The sequence below is a fragment of the Poecilia mexicana genome, unplaced genomic scaffold (assembly GCF_051168715.1).
Source record: "Poecilia mexicana isolate PSO_F unplaced genomic scaffold, ASM5116871v1 scaffold_18, whole genome shotgun sequence".
In the NCBI taxonomy this organism is placed as follows: Eukaryota; Metazoa; Chordata; class Actinopteri; order Cyprinodontiformes; family Poeciliidae; genus Poecilia; species Poecilia mexicana.
In genome coordinates this window covers 381265-396027 of record NW_028263387.1, presented here as the reverse complement: position 1 = coordinate 396027, position 14763 = coordinate 381265, and the positions used below count along the sequence as shown (strand labels likewise).

The following is a 14763-nucleotide window of genomic DNA, read 5'->3' as shown; positions in this document are numbered from 1 at the left end:
AAAAAGATTGATTTCACGACAGAGCTCACCTGCTTCTCCAAATTACAACAACCGTCAAAAATGACACCAAGATTCCTAAACAGAAGACTGATAAAAAGGAGCAAGGCAACCAAGAATTTTATCAGGTTTACTAATGAGACTCGTTTGTAAAAATTAATATAACTTCAGTTTTATTTGGATTTAAGTGAAGAAAATTTTGGTTTATGTCTTCTAAAGCTTTTTTATTTGTCACCAAATAAAAAGCCATTTTGAATGTATGCTACTTCAATAGTTAACTGACACTTAAAGCAGTCTAGGCTCTTCCTAATAACAGGTATATTTCCATTCAGTGATGTCACAGTAATAATACATTTGCAATATATTATGCAGCCCTAGTGGTCATTTGATTTTTGTCTAAATCAGGGGTCTTTAACCCTTGTCCTCAACATATTTTGTCCCGCAGGTTTTAGATGCATCCCTGCTTCATCATAGCCAAATCAGGTGAATGAGCTGTAACCAGACCTTTGCCAAACTTGATGGCATGTTCAAGAGGTAATTCAATAATTTGACTGAGGTGTTGAAGCAGGGATACAACTAAAACTTGCAGGTCAGTAGATCTAGCATTGGAGACCACTTGTCTAAATGTAGTATATGCACATTATTCTGCCTTGCAAAGAATGAATGATTCTAACCTTTACTGAGTTCCCATGCCAGTCTTACAACAGCCAGTCAAATTGCTCTGACCACCAATATCTGAAGTGAAAAATCTTGACTATCTTTAGGTGTCAAAAAAGAAAGAAAGAAAAAAAGAAAGTAAAAGTCAAGCCATGAATTTGGGCATTTTTGACCAACATGTCAACCTTAAAGCTGCAAAGATGAATCCTTGTCTAAGCTCCCTTTGACTGTTCATAAATGGGTGGCCAAAGAACAGTCCTCAAGTGTTCTTTTGCAAATATCCAGCTGGTCTACTGCTATAAAGGTCGAAACACATTGGTTTCGACCAATGATAAAGTGTATGACACAAAAATGTCCGACACAGAGTCTGACATTTGTAGAGGTGATGGTCTCAGTCTGCAGTGGTGGACTAGTACTAAAAGCATCCCATGGAAAGATGCTTTCTTTCAGATTGATCTGGCAACAGGATCATGGATGGTCATTGTTGTGTGTGAAGATAGGAGGCTTGCTTGTAATTTGTTGGAATCTTGAAAAAGGTCTTCTGTCAGCCAGAGACTGTAAACACATTCAGAACACCTGCAGTCCAGGTTGCTGTTGATGATGGATGCATCCATCTACAATTATTCGTTCAGCTTAGAACTATAGCATAGAACAATATGGTGGCTTAGTCTGAATCTGTTACTTTTCTACCCCTAAGTCCACTCAGAGTTGGCTTGTGAGCATCCTTTACTTGTCAGCACCTTACCTCGAGAAACAATGAGGTCCAGTTGAGACATCCAAGAATACTCTCTGCAGTAATCTGCTGAAAAAATCTGTATGTTTCACTCAGATACAGTACATGGTGTCATCATGGGTCTGAACATCTTGGAACAGAAAGTTTAGATGCTGATCTGTCTGACAAACTCTCCAGGCATAGTGAGCCAACTTTGCAAGAGGTTATTTTGTCTCAGGTGTGGTATAAAAATGCAGCCGCAGTGAACAGGGAGTAGTTCAGCAGTACCATGGACTGGACTGCCATCAGGTTCTCCTTTTATTATCTGTATGACCTTTCTAAGTTTGTAGTGACATGTTTGTGAAGTTGTGTGTGGTGGACTGTTAGTTTGCTGTTGTTTGCTGCCTCATGTGATGTGTGTTATTCTACTGTGATTTCCTCGTTTCAAATCGTCTTTAGTAGTACAAGCTAATTACACGTGAGGTGAAACTGTTTCTACTCTCACATGGTTCCATCTATCAGTTCTGCTGCTGTTGTAAATCAGTTTTTTCTTTGCATTATTTTCTTTTTCATATATATCTCTTTGCCTACCATCACATCTGTATATTAATATTGCCTCCTAACACTGTCACTTTGCACCAACCTGCTGCTTTTGTCCTGCTGTGGGTCCTTTCAAAATAGGAGCCTCAAACCACTGTTATCCACAATCCAGCTGATGGAAACAAGGTATCCAGCTGATCTGAAGCTGTAGTTTACTTCTGCCCTGCTGCTTAGAGCCAAGCTTTACTGTTGCTTCTGAACATTTTTCTGTTCTGTTGGTTGTGAAAACTTACCATCATGTGAGAAAATAATGTCTGCACGCAAAACTGTTGCATGTTTTTTTTCCCCAATTATAAAATGGATTATATTTCCAAAAATAATTCATTCATTAATTTTATTGTCTATATCACAGAATGATTCTCGCTTCCCATTTCAGTGTGTTTAAACGATATAAAGCTCTATCATTATGACATTACAGTGTTGAGACTAAAGGATTATGCATGCTTGGAATAACCTGGGAACCATGCAACGGCATGAGTACCAAACTTCCTGTTCAAATCCCTTTCAGGTCAGCACAAGCACATCTACCATGTGTTGATCGTGAGCTTGTGCAGACATTTGGATCAATGTCATCACATATAATTCATAAAGTCATAAACTGACATTGTGGGAACACATGCATGCTTGTTTTCAAGCTTTGTGCTACGCTGTTATCTGATGGTGTGTGTGCTAGGTCATAGTGAAGTATACATTAAATGTTGTGCATAGTATGAGTGTTAAGTGACTATACCAAATAAAAGCTCGACACATATCACATCTATCACTAGATTAATAAAATCATCTTTTATTTTTTACTTCATTAAAACCACCTAATGTGCATGCCTGAACAGGTGATACAATTTTCTTTTCATGCTTTTGAAGTAACTTTATTATATTTAGTCAAACATTCAACTAATACGAACTCTTCAGTAGACCTTGTTTTAAGAAGGCTGGTTGAAACACCCATTACTTACTGTTTCATTCAAATTGCTCTATTTACATGTTAATATCTTGCATGAAAAAAAAGTATGAAACTAAACTATAGATGTCATTGTCAATCTATTCACAAAGCACTTTAAAAACGACTATTAACTGTACCAAAGTGCTGTATAGTATTCTTATGATGACCTGATCAGGATTTGTTTTATGATATTGGTCAGTCATTGAGGAAAAGGCAGTTCCAGTTCGATGCTTCACATAGTCATGAACATCAGTCCCATGTTTATATGGGATTGATAGGCTAGGCTAACATTAGCAAATGGACTATAGTTTGATATGACTCATTAATAAATAGGAAATTTTTGCATTCCGTCACAATACGCTTACTGCAATATTTGCTCATCTACTTTGTATACAGTCACAAATGTCAATTAAAAATTTTTAAGACCTCAGTGAAAACACGTTTATTCTTAACTCTTTGGTGCAACAAAAAAAAAACAATAGAAAATCGATTTATTCACTGCCTGTTTGTACCTGTTCGTGTACGGTTGAGATGGAACTGCACATGAAAACAGCCCTTAAACCATCCAGACCAATACGAGACACAATCAAAACTGATGACTCATTACCCCATGATAATAACTCAGAAATTCAGAAATAGTCCAAATGGTTTAATTTTTTTCCTACTTACAGAAAGTTTCTGTGTATATCATAGGTTTGTAGTGCATTTTTATCCTAAAGAAAACAATATAAAGCTTCAGATATTTCACAATGAGATATTAACAAACATGGAGAATCTTACAAAAGCTTTGTATAGCAGAAAATATGATGGGCACCATAAGAAAGACTCTACAGTATTCAATTATGCCGCGTAAACTGATCAGTACATTATTGCAAGGGAATGCAAAACCTGTTGTGAGGTAACGCAAAAGTATTGTGTTCCCTCACAAAAGAAAAAAAAAATCCTCTATGTCCCCTAGGACAGTGTTTTTCAACCACTGTGTTGCGGCACACTAGTGTACCGTGAGTAATCGTCAGGTGTGCCGTGGAAATTATCCAATTTCACCTACCGTATTTTCCAGACTATAAGCTGCTACTTTTTTCCTACACTTTGAACATGCGGCTTTTCTGTGGATTTTTCTTCAACCACCAGGGGGCTCTTTAGCAGGAAGTGAATCATTGGAAGTCAAAATTGTAAATCAAAGAAGAAGGCGCTAATTTTCATTTAGAACAAGCACATGCTAGCAGCAGGCAGGATGGAGAAATGTTTTCAAACTCAGATGATGCAGCTTCTAAGATGAGTATCGATCTGGCACTAGAGGAGGGACATAAAGCCGCTGCACGTAAACTCGGCGTGAACAAAACCGGATTTGGAGACGGAGAACTGCGTCCTTAATATATCCAGCAGTTATTAGGACGCAGCCCTCTGCTGCCCTCTGCTGGGTCCTTATGGGAAACCGAGAGCAGCAGAGATACCAGCGGCCTGTAGCCCGGTGCGGCTGATATATGTAAGTTTCCAGGAGAGGGGTTAAAAAAATTTGAAGGTACGGTATGGTGTGCCCATAGTCCGGAAAATACGGTAATTGGTCTTAAAAGATTTTTTGAAAACGAATTAATTATCTGCAAATAACGCCATCTTTGAGTGTCTTTGTTGTAATAGTGACTAGCGGCGTAATCATGTAATTTTTTTACCACTAGATGGCAGTAGGTACAGAGCATTTTACATTAAAACAAGAGAATTAGTGTGTTACTACATTCATGCATCACACACGACAGTGTTGTGGCCCTGTTCAGGTGTATTTTTGAAGTGGACATGTTAAGTGCAATTTGAAATAAGAAATATAAAATATGATAAAAATAAATTTTTGTGTTTATTCGATTCCTATTCAAGACACTTTGATAAGAATGACTATTGTAATAAAATGACTACAGAGTATCTTTGTACATTTTTGGTTGGTGGTGTGCCCGTGATTTTTTCCAATTAAAACAATGTACCTTGGCTAAAAAAAGGTTGAAAAACACTGGTCTAGGAGGCTCTGTATAGCATCTAAAAAGTAGTGTTTAACTGCTTTCTGTGCAGCTTTTTCTGCTACTTCATCAGCTGTTTGTACAGTGCAGAGCAGATCACATGAAACGTATAGAAAGGAAGCTGAAACAGTCAATACGGTTTCACTGAATGTTGCTGTGAAGGGTAAAAAATCAGTTATGAAAGCCACACACATAAATAGACAATAATTTATTCTGTGGTTGGGGAGTGGTCTGTGCAGCACGGCACATTGGTAGCACACCATAAAGGGGTATCAGAAGTTCAGCTTCGTCAACGCTGATATTTTGGATTGCATTTGGACAGCCCAAGCTTCACCATGATCTGGAAACATCACACAAACTCAACCTAAAGCAGACTTGTTTGGAAGAGAAAACTAAACTTGACAAAAATGAGAAATGGCAAGTGTAGGTTAAATTTTAACTGTCCTATCATTTATTGCGTGTCAAATTTAAACAATATTTCTCAATGCAATTAGTAAGATTTGGATACCACGAAACTCTGACTATCAGACCTATCCTTTCATCACTTGAAGCTAAACCACCATCATACAATACCATTTCTTTACACCCTCTTTGTTTAGTGCTCCAGTAGATTATTTTAAGATGACCAATCTGACATCTGTCTAAGCCTGGTGCCTGTCCTTACCGTTTCTTTGTGATGGCTACTATTTACTGTATATACGAAGAACATATGTTCATATTTGTGCTTTTTACAGGAGTCCAGCGAGAGTGCCAACACTACCATTGAGGATGAGGATGTAAGAGGTAAGAGACTATGGACATTTCTTTTGCTTAAAACTTGGTTTGGTTTTTCTCTAACTCTGACTTGTGTGTTCAATCATTGTGTATTCTCAAATGTTATCTTTTTGTCGTTGCATTTTAGTCAGTTTATATGTCTTAGCTGACACATACAGGAATGTGGAGTAATTGATATAGATGCTGTATTAATGAGTCTTTTAACTGCAGTTAAAATGAGCTTTGTGCATAGTGATGGACTGTTTAACTGACCTTATCATTTGGATGTTCCAGAAAGAAATTGTTTCACTAAATGTTGGGTCCCTGAGGGGCAAGCAAAACAGAAAGAGAAGAAAGATAATTTAGCTTCAGTTTATTAAAAGGACAGTTTTGTATGAGTTTGGCCATTGTAGATAATCATACAGCAGTTGACCTGCCAAGTATGATAAGTATTGAACGCATCATACATAGATCTTCTCTCGCCCATTCCTGGTTCCCCCATGTTGGGTGGGGTAGCTGTTCGTCTTCAGCTTGGTCTTCTACTAGAGTCCTGGAAGCTTCAGGGCTCTTTGTAGTATGTTTTGTGTTTCTGGGACTACTCTCTTCTAGACTGAGATCTCTGTTTCTTCAGGCATATTTTAGAACATTTTTTTTTCTATTTTGTGGGGGTCACTGCCCCTGGTTCTCCAGTGATCATGCTTTCAGATGCCAGGCTTTCTTTAGGACTGAGCCCTTGTTATTTCTCTTCTCTCTCATTTTCCTAATATTTGTGTTGCTTGTGATGGCCACATGGATCACATCGGCTGTTCTCTTCTGCTTTTCAGTAATCACAATGCCTGATTGTCCAATGGCCATTACCATTTCATTAATTTGTATCTGGAAGTTCCACAGGATCTTAGCTCGGCCATTTTCCACCACCTTGGAAGGGAATTCCCACTTTAATCCAATGGTCTCCAGTTTGTTTTCCATGCAGATCATTCTGCGTGGAAATACAAACGTACAGAATCAAGATGCATCCAGCCATCTTACACCCTTCTGTGAGTTTCTGGATTGTTTTTGGGGCCTCTTTCCACAGCTTGTACCTGGAATTTTGCCTGGTGCTTGGATTCTTGTAACTTTTCATCAGGCTATTAGAGTAGACTTTATTGTAGTACTTTATTGAAAGTACTTAATTATTTTTGTTTGCATAGAAAATGGCAATTCTGGTATCGAGGTGTTGTATTGGTTTTGCTTTATGTTTAACCATGAGTTATTTTGACTGTCAAATTAAATCAATTTTACTAGATATTGCAATTGATTTGCTAGAAAATAAAATTGAAAGTTGGCTGCCTCTAATCCTCCAAGAATTTTTATTTTTTTGCAAAGTTGTTAGTGATATTTTGTTTTTTTTATTTTTCCAATAGAACCGAGAGATACATGTGTCAGTTGATTTAAACCAGTTTTGTGTAGGGGTAATTGAGAGGACTGAGAATAGATAATTAAGTTGTGGGAGTATCTTCGTTTTAATTGTGGATTAATTGATGGTGAAAATGGAAGGTTTGTCTAGTATTTAAGGTAATTTTCAATCTTTTTAGGTAGTGAGGTTTGCCCCAGTGAATCATAGGCCTGGCGGACCACCAGGCTTTACTTGTGCCCCTACCAGGCTAAGCGTTGCTTATGTTTCTAAGTCTTTTTAAATGTTTGCATTTTTAAGATTTTATAGCTGGTGTTCAGATATTCATCTTCCAATCTATTAATAAAACATAATTATCAAGTGATGTATTCAAATTTTCTGTAAACTTTAAACATTTTTTAACTCAAAAAAATGACAGGCCACTGGATGAATGACTGCCCTAGTGCCCAGCCACCAGGCTTAGCAAGTTTTCTGAGGGACACCTTGGGGTATGAACAAATAATTCCGACAGCCTGAGGAAATTGATATTCCCATAGTGAGAGGTCATGCAGTATTTTGAGCTGCAGAGTCCCATGCTCTAACGGAGAGTGGAAGGATAATGGATTTTCCCCAGTTTACGGTGTAGTGCAGGGGTGGCCAAGTCCAGTCCTCGAGAGCCGCCATCCTGCAAGTTTCAGATGCATCCCTGCTTCAACACACCTGAATCAAATGACTGGCTCGTTATCAGGCCTCTGTAGAGCTGATCCCGGTCTGTTGGAGTAAGGATACTTCTAAAACTTGCAGGATGGTAGCTCTCGAGGACTGGACTTGGCCACCCCTGGTGTAGTGTAAAATTTTGGAAAAGATAAGTTAATTATATTAAAAGTTTCTTGGAGAGAATTATGTGCATCATGTAAAAATAACAGTATATCATCTGCATATAGACTTTTGGGTAACACTTTATTTGAAGGGGTGTGCATAAGACTGACATAACACTGTCATAAACATGACATAGCATCTATCATGAACATAAAGAAGTCTTTATGATTGACAGTTGTCATGAAATGTCATTCAGGAAATAATGACACTTTTAATGCAAAGTTGCTCTAAAAGTTGCATTGACAGTCCATTAAAAATGCCAACTTTGCATTAAATGATCATAATTTACAAAATCAGGCAGGTAGACTGAACATGGCGGGCAGCTGAGTAGCTAATGCTTACTGTGTAAATGTAGCTTCACGGACGAACCTGGCGGAAATCATCTGAGTGTGACGAACGAAGGTGTCAAATCCCGTTGCTAACATAAACACAAAAGCTGGGCAAGGCCAAAACGGGTGTCAAGCCTCCCGTTTTGGCAGGGAAACTACCGTTTTTTACCCCCCTTCCCTGCAATTGTTTAAAATAATTTTTCTGTAAATATCCCGTATTGCTCTCTTCCTGGGTCTTACGTTCGTACCCTGGTCTACCGGTGGTTTCTCCCCCCCACATTACGTTCATTCGTACATCTGTCTTTCCCAGACCTACCGTCTGTCTTCTGGTCCATTTCCTACCTCAAACGCCCATCTTACATTTGTTCGTTCCAAGATGAATACATAAACTAAAAGCTGGAGTATAGACATTTTTTATAAGCGTATTTGTGAGCCTGCCTCTTTAAATTGAATAGAATTTCAGATTTTTGTATAAATTTTCTTCAGGTTAACTTAGAAAGTGAGCTGTTATTGTTACAGGTTAATTTTCTAAACTACAAAAAAGTAACTGCTAGGCATGCTCAAATATGAAAAATTGGACTGATGTTGATATCCAATAGTAACACTGGTGTTATGCCAGATTTACCAATATTTAATTTTATCAATTTTTTTATCCGATTACTCGATTAATTGTCAGAATAATCAATAGATTACTCGACTACTAAAATATTTGTTTACAACACAAGTTTGTTCGGTTTTTTTTTTGTTGCTGTTTTTTTTTTTTTTTTGCAGTTTTTTCACTTTTAAAATATAGTAGTGCCCCCTTTCAGGGCCCTCTCACAATAAATAAAATTAAGTATTGGAAAATGCGGTCTAAATCTAGAAGAACAACCAGCTACTTTCTCCACCCTTCTCAATATAAATGGCGGATATGAAATTATATCAAATCTCAAGTGGGATTGATGTATTGAAATGGTACAATGCAAAACATTAACAAGAGCATGGCGCTAACATCGCTCCTCCAGAACGCTGGGATTCCTTTGGGGGGCGTTTGGTCGAAGGTAAACGTTACACCTTACAGTCACAACAATACCAGTTTAGACTTTAAGCAACTTGGTAAAACTGCATTGTGTAACATTAAATCATGTCTGGCTGCAACAATATACATGGCAGCTCTTCTTCTATTCAGTGTTTGTTAGCTTCTGTTAGCTTCTTGGCGCAGCTCCGTTCTCCTGCTACTGGTAGCTAAAATCACGATACCCTCACTTTGTATCCCTCTGAAAAATGAACCAATTTAAATAAAGAAATCTCTCCATAGTGATACCACGACAGAGAGTGTTCATTTTATAGCGTTAACACCGGTGCTGTAAGTGGTCCGGTATGAAACTGGGGTGACGGAACAACACAGCACTTTAAAATTTCAATAATCAGAATACCGAAATTGTTTCCGTTGTTTTAAAGGTTTATGTCAGTCTGCCTTTTCCCCATCGATACGTTTCCCGACCACCTTAGGGGGTTAAAAAAAAAATGACGCGCACATCGCGCAAAACTCTGAAACAGGAGAAGCGGGACATAAAACGGAGCAACGAACTAGATGTGAATTATGGCATAAAAACAGAGAATCCGACGCTGAACAGTAAAAAATCAACACATGATGTGAAACATGACGATTAGGCGGCGCAGCAGGTGATGAGTGAAGATTAATGATGGTCAATAAATGATAAAATAAATCTAACAACAGGAAAGAGACTAAAGAGGACATAGCAATAAACCAAGAGAGGATAATAATCAAAGGAAACTAAATGGAACTGAATGAAAAACAAAATGCAAGAATAAACTAAGAAACTAAAGTAAATACAGAGGAATAGACTGGTATGGCAAGACCTTTAGAGCAATAATTAATACAGAGAGACTGTATGGCAAGAATAAACAGACACTATTTCCAGATAAAAGGTAAAATAATATTGTTGAAGTGCCATGGGTTTGATTAGACCATATCTAGTACTGAGAATAAATATCTTACAGACCATAACAGTAAAGAACTTATCACTTATTCATGTTTTTAATTAGATTTGATATATTTATTTCTTCAATATATTTCATGTTAATGTCATGGTGGTGTTCAGTGATTCCATGACACTTTCAATTTGTCTCATTAGGATTTGTTTAAGAACCAGATTTGTTCTTTGTAATTTCTGTCCAGTAAAACTATTAATCTATAATCAATAGACAGGTCTATATAAAGATATAATCCATGTTTCTGTCTCATATTTGTATGGCATTAAAAGGACCTGGAACTTTTGTTTTTCCACTGAAAGCTCTGGTTTGCACAATAAATGCCATGTGGGTGAAATTTTATGGGTGATACTCTGATGTCCCATTCTCCTGAAGGCAGCACAGAGCTGCACCACCAGAAACTCACAGAAACACTGAAGAGAAGAAAAGTTATGATTAATGTAGTTACAGTTCTATCCATGGTTTAATGTTGCAGAGCTCAGTCGTTTTGCTGTTAGGCCTACCAATTTTAACTTGAATGTTCATTGCATTTTTCATAGACGCCTGTGAAAATGATTTCTATTCCCATGGCTTTTTTGCTCTCTGGGAAATTATTTTTGATGATAAAAACAGAAACAAGCATAAAAACCAAAACATCTACAATAGTGACAGTAATATTAATAATAAAATAATAATCAGTGCAAAGTAGCCTACAAATTCTTTGGTGGGGGCGGTGAGGGACCTGGATGCTTGGGGGGCGCTGGGCCGAAAAAAGGTTGAGAAACACTGGGCTAGATAAAGAAAATGTGGTCTTATGACCATGAAGTACATCTGACTTTGAAATCAAGGAAAGAAGAGAAATTGACCAAGAGAGAGCCAATTAATTCTAGCGGCACTGGATTCAATTGTTCTGGACTGAGACAATATCTAATATGTGGCAGACTTAAAATGGCAGAGCAACAACATAAGAATACAAACAGTCTGGCTTTTGTAGATGTGTAAAAAAAAAGCCATATTACTATTCTTTAATCTTCTGTTTTAATTGGACTTGAAAAAGATTTGGGCTGCAAAGCGGAGCTGTTCTTAGAAGGTCTGGGTTTGAATCCAGGATGTTTCTGCATGGAGTTGTACCTCGCCTCCCATCCAACTCCTGGAGAAAGGAACCAGCCTTTTTGAGACGCTGCACTAAGAATGGATGGATGGAAAACTTTTTTTTTCTATTAACAAAAACTGGATGTGCCACTATTTATTAGAGAAAAACTTTCTGTATGAAATGATGAAGGAATGAATGGGTGTTCCCAACTTGGCTTTTCTCTGAATGTTTCTGGTCCTGCCTACTGTGCATTTATATGAATACTTTGTGATTTTTTTTTTTTTGAAGGAGGTTTAGATGAAGTTGCAATTGTCAGGGGAAATGTTGCCCTAAAAACTGACGGTGTCATTTGCATCAGCCAGTACAGTGCATCAGCAGTGGGTTGCCAGATCTGTACCATTTCTGAACAGGCGTTCCTAGATTGTTCTTTTGGGGCTCCTCCCATCACATGACGTGATGTAGCATTACGGCGCTGCAGGCTTCTCGGAGCCACCATTTTGGAGAGAAAGATTACTGTCTTCTGTTTGTGTGATTTGTTCCTTGCTGGTTAAAGAGTGAAGAACAAATGGTCATTTTCTGCTCATACTGCATGCATTTCTTCATGTTTACTGTATTTCCATCTCATTTTCTTTGTCATCCCTGCTGCATTTCCATCTCATTTCCCATCATCCTCAGCACACTCTCCGTACTCTAGTCACCAAATTTTCCACCTGAAGCACCTAAAGTACTCAGCCTCTCCCCCTTTGCTCTCACATTCTTCGTCCTCCTCCTCCTCTTCCTTTTCCTCCTGCTGGTATTCTCCAAGCATTTGGCCTAGTGGTGAAGAGTGCAGCCAGTTCATCCTATGGTCACTGATGGCTGCCTACCTGCTCCTTTTCATCACATCTGTCCTCCTGGTCCTTTTCTCTGACCATTCCACTGCATCCCACTGCGGTCCCCAGTACGCCCCCACACAGGGCACTGACACCCAGCACAGAGCACCACTGGCTGACCAAGATCCCACCGACTCCCACTGTAAGTGTCATGGTAGCTGGAAGGAAGCTACAATCTTGAGCTGAGCTAAAGTCCATTTGCTAACTTTGATTCATGCTGCTTACAAATATTGGTGGTAACTAGGATTATATTTTTACTTATCAAGATTTTTTTACATTCAATGTTTTAGATCAGTGTTTCTCCATCCTGGTCCTCACCCCCCCTGTCCTGCATGTTTTAGGTGTTTCCCTTCTGCCACACCTGAATTGTATCTCTGGGTGATTAACAGGCTTCTGCAGTACTTGAAGGTCATGCAATCATTTGAATCAGCTGTTCTGGAATAGAGGCTCATCTAAAACATGCAGAGCAGGGGGGTGGTGAGGACCAGGGTTGAGAAACACTGTTTTAGACCGTGACAGACAACAGACTGTCCTTTCCAGGTCAGTTTTCATTGAAAAAGTGAACTCAAGTTCTACAGACACAGAGTTCCAGTTCTAAGTAAACTGCTGCAGTTTCTGTGATTTTAAAATTAATCAAGAAACCTACATGATGTCCTTGGTCCTCTATTCAGGTTCTATAAATTTCATACCACAAACAAGCAAAGCAATAAAAAAAAACCTTGAATCCTTGAATAAACCCTGGATGCTACTCCAGATATTTTCCAAGTGTAAATAAATACAGTTCCTTATCCATTGGCTTTAAAGAAGAAAATCAGCAATTATTCAGATAAACTGCTGGTTTCAACAATTGGATGTCTAAATAAGTTTAACCATTTCACGGTACAAAATTATTCACAACTCTTGAACCTTTTTATATCGTTTCATTTCAACCACACACTTCGGTACATTGTTTTGGAATTTTCTGTGAGTGTGCCAAGTACTACATCATTAGCTATTTTTTCTTCCAACTGTCGTGTGAATTGTATGCGAAAATATCGCAGAAAAGGGAAAAAAAAAGTGAATTAGTCTGGACTTGCAAGGTTAGACTTAGGCACTTTTATTAGTTTGGTGGCCCTGGTAAGGCACAGAGCCTACAGTCAATGGGACAGTTTGGTGTGTCAGAACTTACTCTGCAAATGGATTTCCATCCCCCCTTTAGGACATTAACTCTTTCAGAAAACCCAAAACCACCTCAAGTGAGCAAAACACCTTTTTTACGAAATTGAAGAAGTTATTTTGAATTTTTGCCATTTTCATCAACCTTCTCTAACATTATACTTCATGATGTACTTAAAAAACTGTTGATATAACAGTTTTTTGTTAGGCTTCTACCGCCTAACAAATGGCGGTAGAAGCCATTTGTTTGTTAGATACTTAATGAAACATATTTACCGTGTTTCAGAAACTACAGCGGCTGTGAAGAGCCACAGCAAAGGTAAACAAAGGTAAAACAACCTGTCTGAGAAGAGGTAATTAATTAACAAATAATTAATTGTCTTATTTTCACTTTTGCTTTGTATTGTGACCTGGTTGTTTAAACACATACCAATGTTGTGTTGTGTGCAGGGGTGAAAGCAGTTTTAAATTCTTGAGGGTACTATGACAATATATATATATATATGGAGCTTCTATGATGCTGATTAATTTTTTTAAGTAGCTCTTGAACTGCTACAAAATAAAGCTGTCTTTCCTCCTTCAGCCCACTGGCTGCAATGTTGACACCTTGAGATGCCATGAGACCTAAATCCTGAACATCATGGCATGGAGAGCATCCCAGTTTTCCATGTCTGGCATATAACCATTCATTTTAGCTTTTAAACTGGTTCTATTGATCCTGTGTCCAGACAGAGGGATAATCAGTAGCCCAGCATCATGACCTGTTTGTTCTGAAGATCCTCCAGCTTCCACTTCTCTTCCTAACATGGCTCCTCCTCACCCTGACTCTCATACTGACAGGAGGAACCACAGAGCTCTGTTAGGTTAAAGCTCATCTTCTGAAGTTGGGATATTTTTCCTCCAACAGGTTCCAGAGGAATCACCTCAAACCAGATGCTGGACTGGATTTTATTTCACTGTCATTTGTGAATATTAAGAGCCTCATTTTCAACAGTGGAGCTATAAAGGTTGAAAAAGGTTATCATTTTGGAGAAAGTCTCATCAACATTAATATTTCCACTAAATAAGAGGCAAAAAAAACCAAATTGTTTGATAAAGGAAAAGCCTCTCAGACTCTGAGCCTGACAGCACCAAACTATTTTTTTATATTAGACAATTAATTTAATTTCACATAATTATCGCGGTAGAAGCCATTTGTTTGTTAGATACTTAATGAAACATATTTACCGTGTTTCAGAAACTACAGCGGCTGTGAAGAGCCACAGCAAAGGTAAACAAAGGTAAAACAACCTGAACAGGTGATCAACTCTAAACCACTGGCACCTTTTTACTCTTCGTCTCTCTCTGTCATTTAAGCATACCCGTTACCATGGCAACCTCCTGCGCTCCCCAAGCCGACCAGAGATTACGTTAAAAACATAACA

General features: G+C 38.2%; 1 protein-coding gene across 4 annotated transcripts in view; it reads left to right on the top strand.

Moving 5' to 3' along the window:
• camk2d1 (calcium/calmodulin-dependent protein kinase (CaM kinase) II delta 1) overlaps positions 1-14763 on the top strand; it is a 117686-nt gene that overhangs the window by 89306 nt on the left and 13617 nt on the right. For all 4 annotated transcript variants that reach the window (XR_015766206.1, XM_088015985.1, XM_088015986.1 and 1 more), the window contains one exon: positions 5647-5695. Coding sequence is in view for 3 of the 4 variants with exons in the window: in XM_088015985.1 (XP_087872111.1) it covers positions 5647-5695 (49 nt within the window). In the remaining variant the exon portion in view is untranslated. The remainder of the gene's footprint in view (positions 1-5646; positions 5696-14763) is intronic.